This window comes from Harmonia axyridis, chromosome 1, assembly GCF_914767665.1.
Source record: "Harmonia axyridis chromosome 1, icHarAxyr1.1, whole genome shotgun sequence".
NCBI lineage: Eukaryota > Metazoa > Arthropoda > Insecta > Coleoptera > Coccinellidae > Harmonia > Harmonia axyridis.
This window is the reverse complement of record NC_059501.1, coordinates 16,551,171-16,576,387: the sequence shown is the minus strand read 5'-3', so window position 1 is coordinate 16,576,387 and position 25,217 is coordinate 16,551,171. Positions and strand designations below refer to the sequence as shown.

The 25,217-nt window shown below is 32.7% G+C and overlaps 2 protein-coding genes across 4 annotated transcripts in view; both read left to right on the top strand.

Annotated features, from left to right (window-relative positions):
• Window positions 1–3,805: 3,805 nt before the first annotated feature.
• LOC123679611 (protein takeout-like) lies at window positions 3,806–15,630 on the top strand. Its single transcript, XM_045616987.1, has 6 exons — window positions 3,806–3,959; window positions 9,125–9,217; window positions 9,292–9,427; window positions 12,046–12,179; window positions 14,556–14,705; window positions 15,428–15,630. Exons 1-6 carry the CDS (start codon window positions 3,893–3,895, stop codon window positions 15,580–15,582), a joined length of 735 nt encoding a protein of 244 aa, XP_045472943.1. The 5' UTR covers window positions 3,806–3,892; the 3' UTR covers window positions 15,583–15,630.
• Window positions 15,631–18,254: 2,624 nt separating this feature from the next.
• LOC123679572 (protein takeout-like) overlaps window positions 18,255–25,217 on the top strand; it is a 42,940-nt gene continuing 35,977 nt past the window's right edge. The window contains exon 1 of one of the 3 annotated variants that reach the window (XM_045616956.1): window positions 18,255–18,584. In XM_045616956.1, coding sequence (XP_045472912.1) covers window positions 18,521–18,584 — 64 coding nt within the window. In that variant the 5' untranslated portion in view covers window positions 18,255–18,520. Of the gene's footprint in view, window positions 18,585–21,360; window positions 21,557–25,217 lie in introns of those variants that run through there. The other 2 variants (XM_045616959.1, XM_045616968.1) reach the window with 2 other exon arrangements.

The following is a 25,217-nucleotide window of genomic DNA, read 5'->3' as shown; positions in this document are numbered from 1 at the left end:
CATCTTACCCCTTTTTTAATTACCTCCAATATTTTCAATGATGAAGTCTGTAAAACAAATACCTGCAAATATTGAAAAAAGATTTTATTAAGGCATAAAACATATTATAGATTATCAACTGAATAAACAACATAAAGGATATAATATAGCAAAAAACTGAAACTCTATTCAGAGTTGGGGTTTCTATAATAAAATTAAAATAAAATAAAAAACTATTATTTAATAATTGACCTAGGCAGGGGTTGTTAAGGGCCACGTAATGGTATAGAATTCAACTAGATGGCATTATGCTCATGAGCTCGTAATCGAAAGGGATGTTTTTACCTCACTTCAAGCGCTTATAGAAAAAATTTTGTTCCTAACTCTTGCGAAAAGTATATTTCCATATTGAACTAATAATAATTAAGGTTTCAAAACAAACGTCCGATTTTATTCATTCTTCAGTCTTGAGGATTTCAATTCATCAGATAAATATCTCTGTGAAAGGGACGATGATGAGATTTAGATACCATTTTTAGATATACATCCAATTTTTTCCAACCTAACTTGCAAATTTATAAGAGCAGCAATTATGGAATAGTATCCATTCTGATGATTTGGATGAAAGTATCTCATCCTTGGATTATGAAGAATTTCGGATAACTCATAACTAACTCCCGAATGAGGACAAAGAATGTATTTTCTGTTCGGAACTTTTCACGGCTGGCACTAGTGGAGAAATGAGGATGCAGTGCCTAAAATGTGAACTTTAGTCACACTAACTCTGCGCCGTAACTGAACTGAACGTGGTTGTTTTATTTGTGATTTTTGTCATTAAAATTGTAGAGTTATAAGTATTTCATAATACTCATTATATGTATTCCATATTTGAAGACAATTTTTTTCGGATGGCAAATAAGTACTCAGTTTGTAAACACAAAAATTTTTTCATCAATGTTTTTTTTTGTAATCATAAACTTATATCATGAATCCTAGCGATAACCTAAATTTTATATGCATTTTATTTCATACTCATCATGATATTTCATCATCTCCGACTCTCCTGTACCTACATAAATATCTCCAAATATTTCCACTCTTCTTTAATGAGATTTCTGAACCTTGGCTGATTTATTTTTCGTCAATATATAAAATTCAATGAAAAAAAACTTAAAGGTGACTGAGGACAAATGCACTTAACGATTTAATTTTAAGGTGAGAAGTGTAATAAATTTCATCTTCACGACTGGATTTAGGAAACTGGTATATCCATTGGAAATTTCTAGAATTCCTTGATGTGTCCGAGCACTTCCTTTTAGTAGGGACTTTCGTGGTCAGAAGTGATAATAATATAGGAATCCTTTGGAGAAAAAAATATACGTTGTAGAAAGGTTACATGATAAGGGTAATACCAAATCAATATTCCAGAGAGGGGTATGTCCGATAAAATATGGGATACTTGAACTTCATGCTTTCCATCACCTGGTCATATATTTTAGTTGTTTTCACGATTTATTTTATAATTTTAATCAGAGCAGAAAAATTATAAACGTATTCAATATGAATTTTCAATTATTATTATTTTCTTCTTATTTTATTACTATCATCACATACTCATCAATAACATTCTGTCTAATTTTTCTTGAATTTTTTTCGAGACGATATCCAAAAAGATAATGAGAAACTTGTTGATAACTTTCGAAAAGAGAAGAACTAACTAAATTTTCCGACTTTTCCTTCGTTTTAACATGACGCAGCCATGATCTATTGCCAGCAAATTCATTTACTTGGGTATACTTGGATTTCGTGAAATATTGAGAATTTCTAGAATCACTTCTACTCAGATGTTGGTAGATTGAAACGATGTTTTATACCGATTGACATTCAACCAGAAACTGGCAAACAAATGTCCACGCCAAACAGAGATTCATTTCAAATTTTCTAAATTCGACGTGAATTGAAAAAAAATAATATAAATTATCTTTCCAACGTTATATAATCAATAAATTTTTTTTTTTTTTCATACAAGTAGAGAAGTCATCAATATTCTCCCTAGAGTTAAAAATTCTAAAATGAGCCACAAATTTCTATAGGTCTGAATGGATCAAAATACAAGGTGTGTATGAATAGTTGCGAAAACATGTAGATGATGATTCCTTGTCAAAAAATTGTGTGGGTCTTTCATATAAAAAATTTTTTCGAGACCCCCTTGCTTAGTTACAGTTTCCTAAATAAGGCGCCCGAAGAGTAGTTTTCAATTTTCTCCTTAAGAACTAAGAAATTCCCAAAAATGAAATTAGGTTCATATTTTGTGCGGGCAAGAAGGCATGCAAAAAAATTTTTGGTGGTGTTCGTGTATGATTCCAAGGGGTAAAAAAGCCACCCCTCAATCTTGTTTCATAATTATTTTTTTCTATATTAATATTTTACAATAAGAGAATTGATAATGGATGTACTGATCAATTCTTAACAAATTAGCTTTTGAGAAAGAAAAATTATCAACAGATAATACGCCTGAGTTGTGGAGGCTGGAATTATTTTCAAATTCAAATTTATCCAAAAGGCGGATGTCAAAATGATATTTTTATTGAAAACTAGTACAAATATAAAATTAATGTGAAAAAAATTATGAGTTTTTCACAAATTAAAAACTACTTTTCGGGCGCCATCTTTAGGGGGCTGTAACTAATCAGGGAGGGGGGCTCAAAACAAAAGTTTACATGAAAAACCCCCCCTTTTTTGAAAAGGAAATTCCCCCCCAAACTTTTTCGCAACTATTCATAAACACTCTGTATTATTTATTATGTTATTTATTCTACAAGATCGGAAGGAATTGGCATTGATATTTTCACTCGAGCATTTTGATGAACGAGTGTTGAAAGGACCCTTATGTGCGAGTATTATCCATTATTTCTTCTGATTCATTGAATTTTTATTAATATTAATGGAATACTTTCATAGATATCGTTTTGGTGAGTTTTGCATTGAAAAATATCAAAAATCTCAAAGAGGATCTTACGGAAAAATGTAGACTCTCTCAAAACCATCAACTTTTCTTCAGCAACGTTTTTCCATAAGATTTTTTTTTTCGAAATTTCCAATATTAGAAACCACCCAGTTCAATAACAGTTTTGAACTCAATGCTAAACTTCATATTGAAAACCATACCAGAACTAGAAAAAATGGAAGCAAAATACATAAAGAAAATATAGACTATTTCCGCCCAATGTCCAATGTGTATGTAAAATTACCAATCGAATATTCTTGCCAAATTTTAAGAGGATGGTATCATCTGAGCCTCTCATTCAAATAAATAACCTAACAACAATGACATCATAATAAATCACCTCTCATATAGGTAGCTATATAATTCCGTGGATTCTACAGGCGCATAAATGAATTAGCGCTGATTTCGCTCATGACGACAATTAGTGCTTTTTTCTAATTTTCTTCGCGATAATATCAAGATTTATTATTACATATAGATCATAAACTCTTGATTGGATATAAAATCAAATCAGCTGCGACTGCCAAAAGAAAAAAATGACACAAACAATAAAATCCCTTACTTTCAAAACACACCTCGTATACACCGACCAAAAATTAATCTATCTACAATCAGGTCGATGCAATTTATGATAATGAAATCCTTATCAATTGATATTTCAATCGGAACAGATACAACCTTGATGTATAATTAATTTAAATGGAATCTCCTCTTCGCTCCGAAAGATGTTGAATATAATTTCCGCGTCCCACCCACATGTGACGCCTATGAACCGGAAAAATTCTACGAATTTCAGGTGGCCATAAAATTTAAATCCTCACAGATCTGAAGGATCTGCGAATTTGGGATATAAAGAGCAGGTAAATCTTAATGAAGCAGTTCACCGGACAACAACATTGAGGAAAAATGACACCTCTATCTATTCTTTTGTTTGTTGGTGTGTTTATAGTGTCTGTACATGGAGGTCTACTACGTAAGTGAACAATTAGATAAAGGGTTGTGATATCATGTCATAGTTTTAATTATCATATCTAAATTTTTCTTTTTTTCTCTAACAATTACTATTTTACTTCTCTATCAAATTATGTTCTTTATTTATTCTTTATTTTTTAATAACTTTCTCTCATGTCAGATTGGATTTAGTTCTTTTCTTGAACAAACGGAAAAAACATTTTTCAATTGTTATTTCCACTAATATCAAAACGTCTGCTTTTTCTTCAGTAAATAATTTTTTTTCATTTATTTCATGACATTTTTTCCATCTTAAATTGATTTTGCTGAAGATAAAATCTCTCAGATATCAAAAAATGTTTTTAGTAGACCATTTTAGTCTATAGATTTATATTTTGATAGATTTTGAACAAAACTCTTAAATTTTTGATGTAGATAAAAATAGATGAAATTCCGACTTAATCCTAGCTACCTCATTATTTTCATTTTATGAACTGAAAAAAGACCTTCATATTAAAACAAGCTGCGCTTAAAAGGAAAATAGGCAACAAAACTAAATTCCACCTTCTTCAATTTATAGTATTTTATTTATTATATTTATTTCTTCAAGATTCCTAGCATTTCTTATTTTCTTTGATACGAATTTATAGGTTTCTTGAGCGCTCGTTCTCTGAGCAGATCAATCTTTTATTTCATGAATATCTGTCTTTTTAGAATTTTGAGCTGGGAATGGCCAGATACATGAAAAAGATCGAAAGTGAAGTCTGAAAAATCTAAAATTCCGACTAGGCGAATTTTGGACACTCAATTTTGGAATACTCATTATTTCTACGCTAAAAAATCCAATCAAATGAATGCCGAATACAATTCGATTCAAAAGAAGTTAGGCTTTCGAGAGTTTGTTCATTGACACGTTATTTGTATGATTGGATATACCAATATATAATTATGTGGTCTTCAAGGGCGCAATTGGCACATGAATGCACTAACGCTCAAAAGCTTTTGATTTCACGTCAGTGCTTCCCTCATTTTCTTTATCAAATTAAAGGAATAAATTTTAACTTAGTCCGATCTGTTATGGAAATATTTGGCATTTTTTTCGATATTCTGCTTGATTTTTTTATGATTCGAATAACGCGATCCAATTTTCACGCGGTCGGATCTGTTTTTCTGAAGTAAAAGATTTTTCCATATTCTTCTAATACAATTAACACTAAATTTTGAGGAAAGCCCGAAAGGAAAATTTTATACATACACGTAAAAATTCGAACTTTTTCTTAGATTTTCTCTGGTTTTGGTTATATAAGATCAACATGAAATTTTGTATGAAACTTGTTATTTTACATCTGATTGACAATTTTCATCTCGAATCCGTTATTTTGAAATGATCAGGAATGCAAAGTTTTCAAACTCTATTCAAATTTCGTTCATCAAAGAACCTATCAAGTTTTAAATGTTTCCGTTCGAGAGTTCTCGAGTCTACGTCCAAACGGACCGAATGAGATTTGAACACTGATCCGTCAGCAGTGAGACGAATCTTATCGTTTGAAACCATTTCTGATTAATAATCAAAACAATACAGACATAAGCTGAATTGAAAAAGCGGTTAAAAAATTTTTTCGACCAATTGAATTCACTATTGAGTTCCGCTGGAACTATTGAAAAAAAAAATACCCAATATTTCCTACCTCTTATGCTTTTTTGAAATTTTTATTCGGATTTCAGATTTTATTCGCCTCAATAATTCATTAAATTTTTTTTATTGATATTTTTTCCAAATGCCTAACTATTTTGCTTGGAAAATAATGGACCATAATATTATGATATTTGCAGTGTTTATCATTACGAAATTTTCATATTCCACCTGATAGCGAAATTAATGCTTCAATTTTTTTAATTGATTTTTAAAATATTTTAACCGATTGTCTCTTTTGCTTTGAAAATAAGGAATCACTCTATAACTTTTCAATACTTGTGTCTCAACTAAATTTTCAGTATTCACCTAGTAATGAAATAGATTCTTGAAAATAACTTTTGCAGTGTTTTTCCTTTCAAAACTTTTATTTCCCACCTAGTAGTTGAATTGATATGTGACACAAGGTGAAAAAAAAAGTTTAATGATAAAATTCTTGGAAAATATTAGATATGTTTAATTGATATTTCAAATATATTGTGCATATATTTTACGATTTTGCATGAAAAATAATAAACAAATTGTTAATTAAAGAATTAATACTTAATAATTAAACTTTTATTTTCCACCGAAATGTTTTCTGATTGATTTTGATGATTATTCCTTTGACGTGAATGTATAATTTCAAAACGAGCACCATTCGAAATCAAAACAATGAATTCCGATGAATAAATACATAATTTGAGATTCATTGACCAGTTCTCGGTACTTTTTGACGTAGTTTTATGTCGATTCTATGAAATGATGCTGAGCTACGCCCACTCTAAAACAGAAATGATCTTTGGACTCTGTTATTGAATAGTTGAGAAAAAGTCTCCCAAAAAAAAATAATTAACATCAATCACACATCGAACTCGATGGGTTTTTTTCCAATTATGTCTTCTAATTAAACCAGTTCTTTTCCTAATCGATCATTTGTCAAATATATGAGATAGGAATTCAATTTAATTCGTGTAGAAAACTTCATTGATATTTAGATTTCGGCCGATTCAACGCAGACGTAAAACTGGTTTGACAACATGCATCATGACTTTGAAAATGAACCAGTGCAAATTTTTGGATTCATTCGAAATATATACATCCGGTTAAAAATTTTTATAAATATTTATTTCCTATTTTTGTATAGCCTTCGGAACGGACAATGTCCTCTGATCAATATGATATTGACTACCGCTAAGTGGTAATTTAAATCAAGGAAGCAGGAAGAAATCAGACAATGCTAAGTCTGGTCAGTCTGGCTGACCACTACAATTCCTACCTCACTTCAAGTAATTGAGAATTGCAGATAGTTCTGGGAATACAACAGTAAAAATTCGTCAGAAAGTCTGTGATTTTTGAGCTCTCGTGCCTGTAGAGATTGATTTATCACTCCATCACAATGTCTATCAATTTCGAAATTTGTGAGTCTCAACTCAAATGATAAGAATATCGTACCATTTTTCTGTGAACACTTCCGATCTGAGAACCAGGAAAATGAAATAAGTCTGGATCACGAATGCCGCAGTGGAATTCAAATTTGAATTATATAAATATTAAATATTCCCATTTATATGTAAAAAAATAATTTTAGGATTCGTACAAAATTTTGTTGATCGCCTAACCAAAATCACAAGGAATTCAAGAAGAAGATCGAAGAAATCAACTAATATTTTCGCAACAACAAAAACCAACGGAGTTGACACTTTGAGTGAAAAGAGAAATTTGAAACACTCAGGTAACCTCATGCAGAATTTGAAGCTAACCACATCATCAGAAATCTATAGAAAGTACATGAATACTATCGGAAAGAATATTCCCAATATTTCTTAAAAATAGTCTCGTTAGGATTGGGATTTTTCGTTTAAATATAGAATCACAATTTTACAAGGACTTAAAAATGGGGGGGTCGATTTTTTACTCTAGTGTTGATTTCAAAGGAAAGTGAAAAATTGGTGCATGTTATGGAAAAATCCAAAATAAAAAAATTTCAGAATTCTCGCAAAACGAAAAACAGAAATTTTTCCATAACATGCACCAATTTTTCACTTTCCTTTGAAATCAACACTAGAGTAAAAAATCGATCCCCCCCCCTTAAAAAAAATTCTACGCCTTGCAATTTCAGAACTAGTGCTGAATGTTGTGTTGATAACATCGTCAGAAGTCAGAACCATAGATATTTGAAGCAGAATTGAGGATATACTGCGCTCGTTCATTCCTACGCCAATTGCTAATAGTATTATGATACATTCACATAATCGCAATTAATTGAATTAAAATTAAAAAAAAATTAAGAGAGCACTGTAGTGAAGTCAAAATCTTTGGAGCGTTTCAATTGAACTATATATGAAGAATTCAGAATCAGCTGCTTTCAAGTGCAAGCAAATATGGATTATAAGGCATGATACTAGTAAATGAATAAATAAATAAATATGTATATGTGTCATGGAGATCACAACACAAGTTGGTACTTAGGTGCGTCCATCCTCACATGAAGGGTAAATACTTTGCAGATTGTATGATTGAAATTGTATTTATTTTTCGAAGGAATAAAATAAATTTGTGAATAAATTTTTGATCTTGAAGGGAGCAATTGACGCTTGAATGAACAAACACTCAAAAGTTGTTGACTTCACGTTCACATCGTCAGTGATTTTCTGATTTATATCGTCTAACACATCTCCGGCTCAAATCTCGAAAATTACAGTCATCACTGAGCGTTTTGTTCAAAGAACAAGCACTGGCAATCACAATTAATTTTATCACCTCCAGTTACACGTGTCAGACTTATAGTTGCGACTATATAGGATGTTTTAGAATTGAAGCAAAAGTTGTTAACTTTTTTTTTAGAACGTTTTCATGCATATAAGCTTTATTTTTTCTTCCTCTCTCACTAACACGTCACTAAATAAAATCAAGGCCTAGTGGCTCTAGCGCACAGATGGCACCGCGTTATATATTACATTTCATTTTTGTCATAACCAAGCTTCAAAATATACCTGTCAAAATTTCGGAACAGTTATGTCAAGATCTTGAAGAGATATTGAAAGTTAAGATACAATACATTTTTTGTTGTTTGGAAAATGGATGAAAACGAGTTTCATCAACATTGTTGTATATGGAAAAAATACTGCGCAAGCAAAGCAATAGTTTGATGAATCTTGTTCAGACTCTACTCCATCGAACACAACGGTTAAAAGGTGCTTCAAGGAAGGAAATAAAGCTTTAATGAAAAAGTGATTGCCGAAGTTGAAACCTCTTTCGAAACCAAAAACGAAACTTCCTACAAAAAAGTAGTGAAAATTTGAAGGAGATAATATTGACGAATTAAAAGAAAAATGTTGAAAGATGTTGAAGAAAAAGTAGATGTAAACAGAGTGGTATTTGGAAACTGTTGACCTCTATTATTCCAGTAACATCATTCAACAGCCCATCTTCCCCAATTCTTCTACTTTCAGAGAAAACCTTAGAGTACTTTCAAAACGATCCTACTGAATTTATTATTCTTGAATTTTCAGCTACTTACATCACAGCATGCAAGGTGCATTCTCCAGGCTTCAAGGAATGTGCCATAAAAAATGGAAATGCTGCAATTCCATCCCTATCTAACGGTAAGAATTCTCACCCAACTCTCCCTGATTCCTTGAATATTTTATATTAATTTATATTTTGAATTTTTTTACAGGTGACAAAAGGTTAGGCATACCAACTTTCAATCCTCTACTGGTACCGTTTATAGAATTTTCTTCTGGTAGTTTCAAATTGAATGGAACTGATGTAGTGGTATCTGGACTACCTAAAATCACAATTAATGACATGAAGTGAGTGACCTTCCATTGATTTCCCATTATTATTTTGTGTTTCAACAAGTATAATTTTGATAACGTGTCCAAACAAATATCAATATATCTTATTCATCTACATATTACTCAGAGGAAACTTCGTGAGCGTCTTATGCAATTTAATGCTCTGAGTGCCTCAGAATTATTGAACAACGGTGCTTTCCCCATTTACTCTATTAACTATTGAATCCCTCTCTCTCTCTCTTTCTGAAAGTATTCCTTATAGAGTGGAAATCTGAATTCAAATATCTGGGAGTAAACCTAGACAGCAAGTTGCAGAAAAACAAGAATATTGAGGTTACTGCAAACAAAGCAAAAAGGCTTTGATGGCGTCCACAAGTCTGGCTGGTAAGACTTGGGGGTGTAACCCAAAAATACTGTGGTGGATGTTATTCATGATTGTGAGACCGATAATAACTTATGGGACAACAGTCTGGCATGCTAATGAAAGTCAAAACAGCATGAGTAGAGCCCTCGATATAATACAGAGAGCATCCTGTATTTGTTTCACTGAGGACGTGCCCAACTAAGGAATTGGAGACCAAATCTCTCCATATTGTAGTACATAGATTATCCTATGAGGCCATTCTAAGTGTAATTTCAAACACACACACACACCGATTTTGGACGGCCGATTTTCTACCAGCAGTCTGGCGTGCGTGGAAAGTCCCTATCTCACATGTAGTTCACTATTGGAATTTGGACATTTGGCCGGTGAAAATCAGCTTGAGTAGTTCGTTATTAGAATTTGGATGACCGGTGTGTGTAAAACTACGCTAAGACTATCCACGTACCGAGGAATATTTCGAAATGAACCTCAAGGGGGCGCATGTCTACATCTTCACGGAGAGCCAGACCCCACTGAGATCTCTGGAATCGTACTGCCAGGGGTCTCTGTTGACCTGGGAGTGCCGTAACACCATAAGGCAACTGGCCAGAGGAAATAAAGTGACTCTACTATGGGTACCAGGGTACTGTGATGTTGAAGGAAATGAAAGTGGCGATAAACTTTCAAAAAGTGCATCAAGTGCACCTGCTGGACCTGAGCCTTTCTGTGGGCTACGAAAAGAACAATATAATGCTGCGGTCCGGCAATGGAAGTTGAATTACTGGACTAACACTCCTGGACTTACTCAGGCCAAGAAATTCGTGATGATTTCTCTTACCTACACCAGAAAGCTCTTGAAGCTGTCACGAACCGAGGTGATGGTGGGACTGCTGACGAGACACTGTCAGTACAAACATCATTTGTACCGTATGGGAAAGTCAGCAGATGAGATTTGCAGGCTCTGTGGATCAGAATCAGAAACAGCCGAACAAATGATATGCAAGTGTCCAGAGCTGCTGGCCTAAGAACCATTCATATGGAGAAGCCGGTCCTGGATACCCGAGAGGTAACAGCCAAGGCCCCTAAAGAGGTTGTCAGTTTTATCAATGTTATTGACGACCTCCTTGGGTTTCCATGAATGAGTAGGGTAGAGAACAAAAGATCTACATGGTCGCAGTTCCCGGAGGCTTACCGAGCCACAACGACCCCAGTTCAAATAATAATTTCAATAATCCACGTACTGGCAATGAGAGAAATCAGAGAGTCTCTCTGGTCAATTACATACCATCAGCGGGTCTGTCGAGTGACGAGATGATCAAGAAAACTAGCATCAAGAAAACCTTCACTACGATGCTGAGTAAAAAAGAAGATTGATAGAGGGAGTTCACTATCCCGGTTCCCAAAAAGAATACCATTGAATGTTACACAAACGGTACTAAGACCACGACGAAGACTGGCGCTGGAGTATTCAGGATATAGGAACCAAATTCTCACCATCGTCAGCCGCCGTCCAAGTATCTTTCAGGTGGAGATTCTTATACAATAGAAAATTTTTGGAAATGAACCTAGTAAGAAACTGATATACCTATGGATATAGAAATATAATATAGCGATAGTTTCTGACTACAATCGAACAATTGAACTCACATATCCTCGACTCAAAGATGGTACTGGAGTGTCAAAGGAAAATCGAAGAAATATGCAAGAATAAGAAGGTCTGTTCAGTCTAGATTCCTGGTAACTCGGAAATTGAAGCAACTGAAGAGGTTACGACAACGCAAAAAATACTTTGGACATGAGACTTACAGAAGTGAGGAAGTAACCGTCTTGAAGCCATTCTAGATGCTGGAGTACTTTAGAAGTAGCGAGCTGTAGCCTGTGACGACTAAACGTGAAAACAGATCCTTTTTTAAATCAGGAATTTTATTTATCATTCAACAGTTTGTAGATATTCATTTTCCTTGTGATCAAAAGAAAAATCTGCTGAACCAATATTCTCCAAAATTGGTTTTTGCAGAACTTAAAAAAAATGCCAAACCAGGTCAATCTGTCAGAAGAAGGATTGCTCAAAAATTAATAATAATAAAGTTTATTTGCTTTCAACACAACCTAATATACCTAATGCTTCAAAACAATTGTACTATGGAATTTGATACATATATTTAGCATGAGTTAATTAGAGTTCTATAATAAATATGAAAGAAGATTATAATATGTATTTAAAACAATGGAATGGAAATTTTATAACTAATATTCTGTACGATTTCAGGGTGGATACAGGGAAGAAAAAATTCCATCTCAATGTGACTTGTCCTGAAATAGTTTTGGATCTCAACTATAATATTGGCGGAAAAATTGCATCACTTCCATTAGAAGGCCATGGAAAAGGAAAAGTGGTGTTCTGTAAGATTTTTCATATTTTTAGAACATAATTTTCAATTAGAAATATATATCTTTTTTCTGTGACGGGAAACAAATTTGACATTTTATCTCTGTTGACAGGTAACAAAATATGACTTTTCACGAAATTACTTTTTTCCCCGGGAAAAAAGTGAGTACTTTTTTCCCGGATATATATTTATCTACATATAGATAGAGGAATAATAATAATTCGCCCACACTGTTGATGGCTTTTGTTGTTGTGCCAGTTTCGAAAAATAAGCCAATAACACTGTCTCCGAGAAAGAACTGCATGTCCTTTTCATTTTCCATTCCATAAATCTCGAAAACGCGGTTTCGTAAATTTTCCGCGATTAAGCTGGCAATAATTTTCGTGACGCTACTTGCGCTGCTTCTATCAACTCCGGTGGAGTCAGAGAAAACTCGGAATCAGACATTTTTTAACTTTATATTATTCAACAAAATCACTACTAAACAATTATAACTGAGTTCGCATTTTTTGAAATTTGAAACAAATCACAAAATTAAATTGACAGATATTTGATTACTTTGAAGGTTCCCTTAGCAACGCAGGGCTAATTGCAGCTTACTAGTTTAAAAATTCAAATTTCATATCGATAACATTCTGACTTTAATATATTGTAATAATATGTATTTTCACTATTAAATTGTCGTTTTTCCTGTCACAGAAAAAATAGAAAAATATTAGATTTTAGCTCTCGGTTTTTTGTCTCCCTCCGCTTCTCGTCGGGAGACAACATAACCTCGAGCTAAAATCTAATACTTTTTTCCCTTGTATAATAAATAACTATTTTTATTACAACTTATTGATTGGCATCTCACGAGATTAATGACGTCTTTTAAAAAATTTCAGAAAATTACTTACCTACGCTTCTATTTTTCATTAAACTTGTTTAAGATTTAAAAAATGAAATCATCGAACGTGAAAAACACCTGCAAGTTGTTTTATTGTCACAATTGTCAATGAATCTCCGTCACATCATTGTACAATTAAACGCTCATATAACCTCGATGGTTTTCTTTGAAAAAAAAACGAAAAAACGATTCTACAAACATTTATAGATCAGATTTTTATTTTATTAATGAATCATTTTAATCCACTCAACATAAATCTGTAGTGAAAAGCAGACTTATATTTCGATTTGAAATCTATTTATGACCATATTTTTAATTGCCATTATAGCTGTCATCTTTTCACTATGAAGAAATCAGTCGTTTTTTTTGGCTCTCACCAGAGGTTTCTTCAAAATTACCAAATATTCGAGGGGAAAAAATAAAGCTCCTGACTTCAGTCAATGCTTGTCTAAGTTTTTCGATATTCAACTTGTTTTTCTGTGATTCCAAAATTTACACAAAGCTTTAAATTGTCTTTTTCGTGTGTATATCGAATTGAATAATGGGTATGTGGCTTGAGGACAAGGCAAATAAAAACAAACTTTATTGAATAATCGACTATTACATTACTATATACAAACAATATAATACTGTACAAGAATTTATTCTAGCGATATAAAATATAATATTTGAGAACCATACAATTCTGATAATTTTTGTCATGACGTATCTGGCTGATTTTTCCGCATGAAGTATAATATATTTTATCTTATAGTTTCATTCTTATGATACTATATTTTATATTGCTGGGGTATATTCTTGTACAATTTTGAATTATTTGAAATATTTAAGTGAAAACTAATATTTATACATGAATAAATGTTTCAATCTCAAAAAAGATCCAAATTTGTTATCGAAACGTCAACAATTCAATGAGGATTTATTTGATTCACCCTGCCCTCAAACCACAAACTCATTATCATTATTATATTTTTATATATTTAGACTTTATCGAGGCAAGTTCATTCAGTTAAATAAAGATTATTTGTTCGAGTGAAAATATTATTGGAAATTAACGGTAACACTTTGGCAATGAATAAGATCTGAAAAACTACGACAAGCATATTAAAAAGTTCATTACAACATTGCCATGACAGTCATTAAAGTTTGTTCGGACAGTGATTGCAAATCATCATTAGTCGACTAAATGAACTTGTCTTGAGCATGTCTAATTATAAAGACAAAGTTCTAGCTTAGTTCAAATTGGTAGCCTGATTTCATTGGTGACCGAATGCGTCAGGTTTCATTTTCTATGGTTTTGACGAAATTTGCTTGATGCTTCAAATCAAACTAAAAATCTCAACTTCATCGGTTTTGTGGCGATAGACTCATAATTCGAACATTGCAGACATTGTGACGAAATGAGCCGTTCAAGGAACGAGATAGAAACCGTTTTATCTCAGATTTTATTCATCAGATCAAACTGAGGTTACATATGATTGTAAAACTCTTTCAATATTCCAGATGAACCTATCATCATCTATGACTTCGATTATGCAGAATATGACAAAAATGGAAACAAACATTTGGATTTGAAGAAAGATCATTTAGATGTCTTCCCCACTAAGCTTTCACTTCAGCTTAATAATTTATTCAACGGAAACAAAGCACTAGGTATGTTGAAATATTTTCAGTTCATCGTAGACTCCGTATTGTACTTGATAAACTTGAAATAGTTCATTAAGCAGAAATTGCAAGACGTGTTGCTGAGAATGATCGGCCACCCCAGATTTAGAGTAAACTTTATTCTTTACGTAACTCATATTTTCCTTGAGTCCTGCAACACCCAGAACGAGCTTTTTAATTTTTAATTTTTTTTCATATTCATATTTAATCAGCTGAAGACAAATTCTGCGTACACGTGCTCTAGGCATTTAAACAACAACTGAACATCGACTTTGGATCTCTCCGAACAGCTGGTTTGTTTAAAAAACTTGCGAGAAATAACTTCAATATTTAAATAACAAAAATTTTTCAAATGAAAAAACCCTCACAATTTTTTTCTACAAATTCAATCACTTACTCCTTGCTATACTATCTATGTTTCACCAAAAAATATTTAAAATTTAAATAGCTCCTTCTGGGTATTGCAGCTTCTTTGCAAGTTAGTATATTTACTTTATTATTACTTATTTTATGAGCAAATGATATCGTATATTTTCAATCAAGAGAACTTTTAGATGTATCTCTTGAAACGTATATCTCAGTGTTATATTATTTGCTATCGTTCAGTTTTTAGGAATTTTTTAAACTAGGTACTTTCTTCTTCTTCCTTTATGGATTTGATTATTTGATTGGGTTTCTTAAATCCTGTAACTAATCAACTGAATTTTCAGGGGAATCCACGAATAAACTCCTCAATGAAAACTGGCCAGAAGTACTGGATGAGTTTAGGCCTGCAATAAACGAAATTGTTGGAGCCATCATCAGGAGTGTACTCGTACCTTTAAGCAAAAAAGTTCCTCTCAACGAAATTTTTACCGATTACTAGTGTATTATTAGTCGAATAGTAATAAATGTAAATTGAATTATTCCAGCATCTCAAACTCTCAATCATTCCAAAGAACAGTGTAATTTATTTTTTTTTTTTTGATAAAGTTCTTTAAATATTTTACCCTTAATGTGGTTACGTGAAGATATACATAAATAATTGAACTAAAATTGGAAATATTTTTTTAAACCCATAGTATTTTAGTTTATTATCTGTACAAATATATCTTTGGTGTATTTCAAGAAAAAGAAAACTAATTCCTCTAATTTATTAGAAATATAATAATGATTGGGGATGATATAGTGATTTTCCATACCTAATTCATTATACCAAAATACTTATGAATACAGGGTGAGTGCTTTTGCCTTCTGCAAAATCTTCCATGGAATTTTATGAGTTAGGTGATATCTTCAGAATTAGATTTGTGGTATAATCTGTGAAAAAAGAAAGATTTAGCAGGAGACAAAATGAAAGATATTGAAGTGGCTACACTTTAGGAATAGGCTGATATTTTTCTTTCCTGCAACAAGGCATGCACTCCTTATTTTAAGTGCTTATCCAACCCCATCCACTACGACTACTGTTGAACGATCTTTCAGTACTTTTCGAAGGGTAAAAACCTGGCTGAAAAATACAAAAAAAGAGTATAGATTGACAGGGTTTGGTTGAGTTTGATGAGCGACCAATGTGAAATGGACAAGTTATCTACAAATCCAAGAAAAATAATAATAATAATAGGATTTTATTGATTCAAATTCGTTACAAATGAACAGTATAATGAAAATAGTATAAGATATGTAACTAGAATACTTTTTTTCTCAAACGAATAATTGTAATAGCTTAGTTGATAAAGAACTGTTATAGTTATATACATAATTTTCTGAAAATGTTTTCAGTGATAAAATGTTCCAACCTGTATGACCATAGTTTGCGTCCCTAGATTGGATCCTGGGCACGCCCTTGTTCTTGATTCAGAACAAAGTACTGTCGTAAAAAGCGAAAATAAATGATGTTTTTTATGATTTGAATATAATTATCATAATTAATCATCAATAATTATGCTCGAAACGCAAATAATAAGATTCAATGTATATAAACACAGTTGAGGTCCCCTCTAAATGATTATCAACACTTTAATTGTTAATTAATTGATAATAATAATCATCTTCATTTGAAGATTCATTGCCCAGTTTCGACATTAAAATACAAATGAATCAATTAGAAAATAGAAAAAACAACTAAGTTAACAGAAGGTCCTTAACTCATAAGGTTCCTGCTGCAACAAAAACCGGTGTTGCCCCCCTCTTGCCGAAAAGTTTTCAAACTAGTAGTCTCTTATATACCCAGGCAGAGCAATATATAGTCTCATCCACATGTGTGTGCAATTTTTTTCATTTAAGGTGAGATCGTGATGTGGATATATAATAGGATGCCTTGTAGGATATGCCCTAGATTTGCTAAACCATAAATGCTTACACACAAACAATAAACATCTATATATGTTTTTTTTAGAGCTATAGAACTTTAATTTGCAATAAAACAACGATGGATTATTCGATTGACATGAATTTTATTCATCCGCAAGATAATCTTGTGGCATTACATTTTAAATATGATTTCTGGCATATGACCGCCACGGCTGGCTCGGATGTAGTCCAATCTGGACATTTGTGGCTGTATATTGGCAATAACACGGCGAATGTTGTCTTCCAAATGGTCAAGGGTTTGTGGCTTATCCGCATAGACCAATGACTTTACATAGCTCCACAGAAAGTAGTCTAGCGGTGTTAAATCACAATATCTTGGAGGCCAATTCACAGGTCCAAAACGTAAAATTAGGCGGTCACCAAACGTGTCTTTCAATAAATCGATTGTGGCACGAGCTATGTGACATGTTGCGCCGTCTTATTGGAACCACAGTTCCTGGACATCATGGTTGTTCAATTCAGCAATGAAAAAGTTAGTAATCATGGCTCTATACCGATCACCATTGACTGTAACGTTCTGACCATCATAGTTTTTGAATAAGTACGGGCCAATGATTCCACCAGCCCATAAAGCGCACCAAACAGTCAGTTTTTCTGGATGTAACGGTGTTTCGACATACGCTTGAGGATAAGCTTCACTCCAAATGCGGCAGTTTTGTTTGTTGACGTAGCCATTCAACCAGAAGTGCGCTTCATCGCTAATGGAAGTAGTGCGCGATACGTATTCCGCACAGAACCATTATTTTCGAAATAAAATTGCACTATTTGCAAGCGTAGTTCAGGCGTGAGTCTATTCATGATGAATTGCCAAACCAAGCTGAGAATAAATCACTTGACAGTTGTTTAATCGGTCGCCATCTTGAAGAGTAATGCCAACTTAAAGTTATGTACCTCGAAAAAAAAACACCCATTAGTTATTCGATTGTTGTTTATTTTGTTGTTTCGGTCGTCAGTTGATGTAAATTTATTTGGAAATCATTCATAAAAACAATAATATATTTCCGCTATTTTTCGTTCAATTGCATCGTCATACCGTAAAAATTTCAGGTGAGTACCTAGATATTTCTGGATACTGTCGTGGAAAGCAAAATAGCGGAAGTAAAATGATGTTTTTATTGATGATATGAATATAATTATATTATAAATATCGAACTAATTAATTATCCGACACAGTCCTTGGAATAAGATAAAAATAAAATCTCTGACACAATTTTCCATTGGTATCATATGCTAATAATTATGCCCAAAACTCAGATCAGTGAATTGAATATCTGTAACTACTGTTGTGGTCCCCTCTAAATGAGAAACTACACCTTAATTATGAATTAATTATCGATGTCAAATGATGAAAAGTGGAAGGATTTTTTTTAGAACTTCGTTAGATTTTATCTGCTTATAAAAGTAACTATAGTACAAGCTTCCCAGCAGTGCATATTTTATTCTTGATAAGAATGATGTGGAAGGTAGTAATTGGAGTGATTTTTTGTTTTTCCACTGTGTGTGGATTGCATTTGCGTGAGTTTTTTCTGTCAGAATTCCATTTCATTCATAACAGATGAATTAATCCCCTCTTTTATTAGTAAAATTGCAGGCAATAATAAGAAATATTTGAAATTGAAATTTGAAAACCTTGAGTTTTGATGAATTTCAGTTGATCTTCTGATAAACACCCTGTAGATTTTTGATCCAAACTTCTCGAGCATCGATAATACTTTTCCCTCATCTTACAATTTCCTTTGCAACCATATCGTCCCAAATCTTGCTTGGTCTTCCTCTCTTCCTCTTGTTGAACACTCTCGCCTCCCATATTTGCCTTGCAGGTCTCACCTCTTCCATTCGCAGCATGTACCCCATCTTCCTTTTTCCCAATAATCCTCCAATGACTCTATTTCCAATGTTTTTCTAACATCCTAGTTCTTCCATATATCCAATCTTGTTAAGCCATTTACACTTCGCAGAAACTTCATCTTCATTGCTTGTAATTTGCTTCTGCTCCTTTGTGTGGTAACCAATGTTTAACATCCATAAGTAATATACTTTCATAAACTGTCATTTGGTTTTTTCTTTCATTTCGTTTTTTCTCAAAAATTTTCTGTTGAAAGCAAAAACCAATTCTTTTTTTGTCTATTCTTTTTTGAAATATATTCATTTATTTCTATCCATACTTTATCAATGTCTCGTTCCAAATATCCACATTCCTTTATATTTCTTCCGCTTTCCTCATCTTTCTGTGTCCCACTATTAGAGTTCTCATTTTGTTTTTATTTTCCTTAATGATCTCATCCAGAAATATGATCTAAAGTGCCGGGCTCAAAACTCCACCTTGTCTTAATCCTTCTTTACTCTGGAAACATTCTTAGTTCATATTCTTGTATACAGGTTGTTCTGTGATTCCTATCTTCTTCAATATTTCCCACATTTTTTCTCTCTTAGCTCTATCAAAAGTCTTCATAAGGTCTATAAAAACAGAATACGCTGTTTCACTAGTTTTCCTCAATTTCTATTCCTATAAGTAATGTAATAAATTATATTCGAGACTGAATAATTGAAAGTATTGTTCGAATTTTGAACATTACACTTCGCAGAAACTTCATCTTCATTGCTTGTAATTTGCTTCTGCTCCTTTGTGTGGTAACCAATGTTTAACATCCATAAGTAAGTACTGTTCTGAATATACTTTCATAAACTGTCATTTGGTTTTTTCTTTCATTTCGTTCTTCCTCAAAAATTTTCTGTTGAAAGCAAAAACCAATTCTTTTTTTGTCTATTCTTTTTTGAAATTTATATTCATACTTTCTCAATGTCTCGTTCCAAATATCCTATTCATCTATTCATGATGAATTGCCAAACCAAACTGAGAATAAATCACTTGACAGTTGTTGAATCGGTCGCCATCTTGAACAGTAATGCCAACTTATAGTTATATACCTCGAAAAAAAAACACCCTATACCTACAACTATTGGCTCTGAATATACCTCGACATCATGAAAACAGAGAGATGATTGTCGGAATTTAAGTTCAAAGAGACATCTAATGGCAATTTTCTTAACAGACAGAGTATTCGAAAAAGTGCAGGTATCCCAGAAAATTATGCCGTATGATAACAAAGGTTGATAGTTCGGAAAGTAAATTGATATCACAATAGGTTCGCATTTGTTTTTTTTTCTTGATTTTTGTGGAAGGAAAGAATATTTAAAATTGATTTTTGTATATGTTAACGAAGAACATCCACATTGCGTGCACATCCACACTACTGATATAAAACAAAACTCGATTAAAATCAGATTAATTTGTTCCATTTGAAGCAACGCTCCACAACATACCCAGCGATAGGGCTACAGGTATAGTATTCAAAAGTGATAACCTGTGATAGAAGATCAGATAAGTGAGGTTGCTCAGTATAAGTATTTAGAATTTCGATATTAGTCAGGGCCACCGCCAGCGGCATACCGGACATTTTGCCGGGACGCCAAATTGTAAGAGTGCAAAGTCAGTTAGTAAAAAAAGACATATTTTTTGACACAAAAATATTTTCTTTATATTTATTTATTTATTTATTTAAATTAACGTGTCTCGACAGCTATGGTCATTGACACAAGATCACATTGAAAGTAGTCAATATTACATCAAAAAAGATTCAAATAATAGAGTACAGTTCATTATCTTTGAGAAATCGTATGGTTGCTTCGATCTGGGTGGGTGAACTTAGTACATCATGCAGGTGCTCTTTCTTTATAGTAAATTAAAAAATTCCAATTTCATTGGAATTGAATTGGCCTCCTCGATTGGCTCTCTCAACTTATGAAAATACAAATAGGAACAAAAATGCTCATTTAAGAGCTTCGTCATCTGTTTACTATAGAGTTTGATACTTGATGAAATCGACAAAACGTCTTATGATAAATTGCACAAGGTCATCTTAAGTCCAGAAATACTCTTTCAAAGAGAATTCAGACACCCGCAGTCCGGAAGTTTGAACAACAACCGAATAATGGGGCTTGAATATTTATATAACTTAGAAATACGTAGTAATTAATAAATGGTTGTGCTACAGTGCTCCCAGCTGCCATAAACAATTTTTTCTGGTGAATAACAAAATCATATAAATTTAATACTTCAACAAAATTCGATAAATAGGTACTATTGCCTTTAATGAGTAAACTGTTGTTGTGTTGAGCTAGATAAATAAGGCAAAGCATTCAAATACATACGGTATGCAGAATCTTCCCATTATTGTTTAGGGAACCAGTAAAAAAAATTTTTAGCATTTTTCGCACAAAAAACAAGTTAAATCAACCTTTGCAGTATATCAACCGATAAAAAGTGGAAGGAAGTTTTTTAGAATTTCGTTCGATTTTATCATCTTATAAAAGTGCCTATAGCATAAACATCTCATTAGTGCGTATTTGAATCTTGACAAGAGTGATGTGGAAGGTCGTGATTGTCGTGATTTTTTGTTTTTCCACTGTCTGTGGATTGCATTTACGTGAGTTGTTTCTTTTGTCAGAATTTCATTCATAATTATCAGATATTTCTGAAATTAAATATATTCCCAATATGATTATTAGGTTGGATTTCCAAAAAAAAATTAAGGCTTTCATGGGATTATTCAACAGAATGAAAATACCAATAAAAATTTGATTCAAAAATGGTCATCACCATAGAAGCAGGGATTAATAATAACCTGATAATCAAAATCATTACTGACAAGTGAATAATTCCTTGTAATTCAGCAGGTATCCAAAAATAATTGAAAAACTGTTAAATTTTCGATCTAGCTATGCTTTCACTCCCAAAAATTCTCCATCAATTTTCATTGCTTACTGATTTTCGTATTTCACTTTCGATTAATTAGTTTTTTTTTGCGACTCAAATTTTCTTATGGGGAAGCTGGCTGTATTACAAACTCTTTCAGTGCGAATACACGCCAATAAGAATATTCCACATAATCGTGGGGTTTTTTGCAATTTTTTAAAACTTTCAACCTTAATAACTATTATCGCTTTCAAGATTTTTATAAAAGGATTGAGTGAAATGAAAAAATACTCATAAATTATAATACGAGTCGATTAGCAACGCTTTTTATCCACATTTTATGTATCATTGAATATCGAGTATACTTCATATACTCAAATATGGACATTTTGAAGTCAGAATAATACGTTGTCCGTTGTTTCATTTTGCACAACCATCAAATGATAAAATCACACATGAACGAATCCTAAAGAATGTGATTCATGTCTTATTTCACAGAAATAGACAACTATTAGGATTCCATGTGTTGTTTCTTCAAGAGTGAACATGATTTTTCGGCAGAATCTCATCAAAGGTACTATCAGTGATTAATAATCATATCAAATGTTATCTGAAAATTAAGAAGACTGGCCAATAAGATTTCACACGTACACTTGAAACAAATAGCAACAACTTAGCAGTTGTTACGACAGCATTAACACTTCACACAATAAGTCCTATGCCTAACTGGTAAAAACAATTTTTCTTATTGAAAATTCGACTTTATCAACCTTCAAGAGATGATACATGTACTTCAACGCTCCTCAATCTTTTAGATACCTTTCCTGTAGGAATATCTCTGTTTTCTTTCGAAGTGGGCTTCAACCTCGGCAATCACTTCTTCATTTTAGAGCCAAATTTCTTTCCCTGGAGCGTTCTTTCGAGGTATGCAAAGAGCAAGTAATCACTGGGGGCTAGATCTGGAGAATAAGCTGGCTGGTCTAGCTGTTGGAAGCGTAATCCGTCCAATTTGACCAATAAAGGTCAGGAGATGAAAAAAACTCAAATTCATCAAAACTCAAGATTTTCAAATTAGAACCTATATTTTTTTATTATTCCAGTCAATTCTACGCATAAAAAGAGGGGATTACTCAAACTAAACCTATACCTAAAATGAATACTTCAAGAGTTATCAAGGAATAACTTGAAATGAGGAAAACCCGCAATTTCTAACCCTGAAACTGAAATTAGATGTTTCGATAACTAAATTTCACATTTCATGAATTGTTGTAGTGAATAGTTACTAGTTTCGAATGCAAAATCGAAGGAATTTTTCATATGTTGAATGTGTAAATATTCCAAATGATTCGAAAGCCAAGGTAGTGTTGTATTTTGTCTTTGTAAAACAAATAATGATTTTATTCCTCTTCCAATGGAGACAAAAGAAAATTATGTTTATATTGGGTGTTATTTATTATACTAAGGAAAGGCGGTTTTGAGATTTTTATTCCAGGAAACGTTGACAAAAGCTGTGAAACGGAACCGTATGTTATTTTTAAGAATCAAGGATGAAAAGGTGGCCAGAAAACTGGGTCGAATTGCCGCCACTCAAATAGAGGCGTCTGAAACGCTCGCTTCACTCTTTCACCCCTAACACCGGCCCTGTTATCTCACATTCTTCTTACTTTGTGGAAATCGAAGGAAGTATTTTATTGAAAAATTGTATTAGGACTGTATTTATAAATAGCCTAAGCTTTGATCTCTCATTCCTGGTTCTTCTTGCAAGACTTATCTGCAAAAATAAATACAACATAGTGTTCATAGCCATTGGTATAAATATTTACAACTCGTTTACAACTTGTTTATATTTCTTGGAAGATAATACTTTTTTGATACCTCTTTTTCTCCACAAACGAAACGTAGCTATATTGTAGAAATAATCAATTAGTAATAAACAAAAATTACCGACAACTTTTAAATTAATGACTCTGATACAGGTCAAACTGTATTCCGTGTTGCCTAAATTGTTTGAAACACGTGTATTGAAAATTATAGATTGCACTTTCGCCAAATAAGAATTGAAATAGAATGCACCTTTTTCTTGAAATGGAAGTAAATATTTTCAGATTTGGCAACTCCAACCAAAGCGTACGCAGCGCCTCTACTGGTGCCTTCGTTGAACTGGGACGAAGATAGCTTCATGCCATCTAGAATGATATAGACAAAAACAGATGACAAAGGCAAAACATAAGAATTTAGTAGAGGAGTTGACGGTTTCATCATTGTCATACTAAAATCTCAGAATGCATGTAACTACAATTATGTTCTGCTAAGATGTCTAAAATACTGGTGTGTTCAAGGATTAGATTAGATAAGTCTGGTCACTCAGGTTCAGAATGGGTCCCTTTTTTATGGTCTTCCAGTGAAGCTATACAAAGAATTGACCTATCAACAGCATCACTTTAAATTTTCATCACGATGCGGAAATCAAGTGAAGAGGGACTAATACTATTAAAATCCAAGAAAGCTGGTGACTTCGAAAGTTGCCACTTCAATATTAAGGTTTTTCAAGACTAAGTGAACTCTTGTTTTAGACATCTCATATGCTGGCGATCTAACAGATTGAAATAGTCAGTTTAAATCTCGGATTAATAAAGACTTTTCATTATTTATTTATTTTATTGTCTAGATGAACGCTAATGTGTATCTAGTAGTAAAAGCAATAATTAACCTCACACTAATAGATGACGGTGATTTTTCTAAAGTGGAAATGAGGAAATCAGTGTTGGAAATCAGGAAATTTTGTTGACCAGTTCAGTCAGGCGACAATTACTCAGTTGGAGGCAACTTTTTATGAGTATATATTCGGCCTCCAAAGGTGTAATTAGCACATAAATGGAGGAGCGCATCTGACTTCAATTTTTCCTCATTTTTTTCCGATATTCATCAATAGGTATAGATGATTGTAATTCCACGAAATTGAGAAAAAGGCTTTGAAATGTTATCCTTTGTATACACGTAAATTTCAACTTCGTCGGACCTGTAGTCTAGGTATAGTATTAGGTTTTTTCAACACACTGCTTGAATTTTCTATAGTTCTGATGATGCTATCAAGACACCTGAAATCCAGAATTGATTTGATAATATATCACTGAAATATCCAGTATTTGTTTTATCAGTTCAAAATTTAAAAATCACATGCATTGTGCTGAATGATAGAGCGATCTGTGCGGTGAATAAACGCTTAAATGCCCAATGAGAAGGTTGTTTCAATTTCTTATTACATTGTTTATAGCAATCACATAATTAATAAAAGTTTCAAATACAAGATATTCCGATTTATGTAGATGATTCAGATGAAAAACAACCAGATGGGTATTCAAATCGCAAATGAAAACTTCATACAATCAATT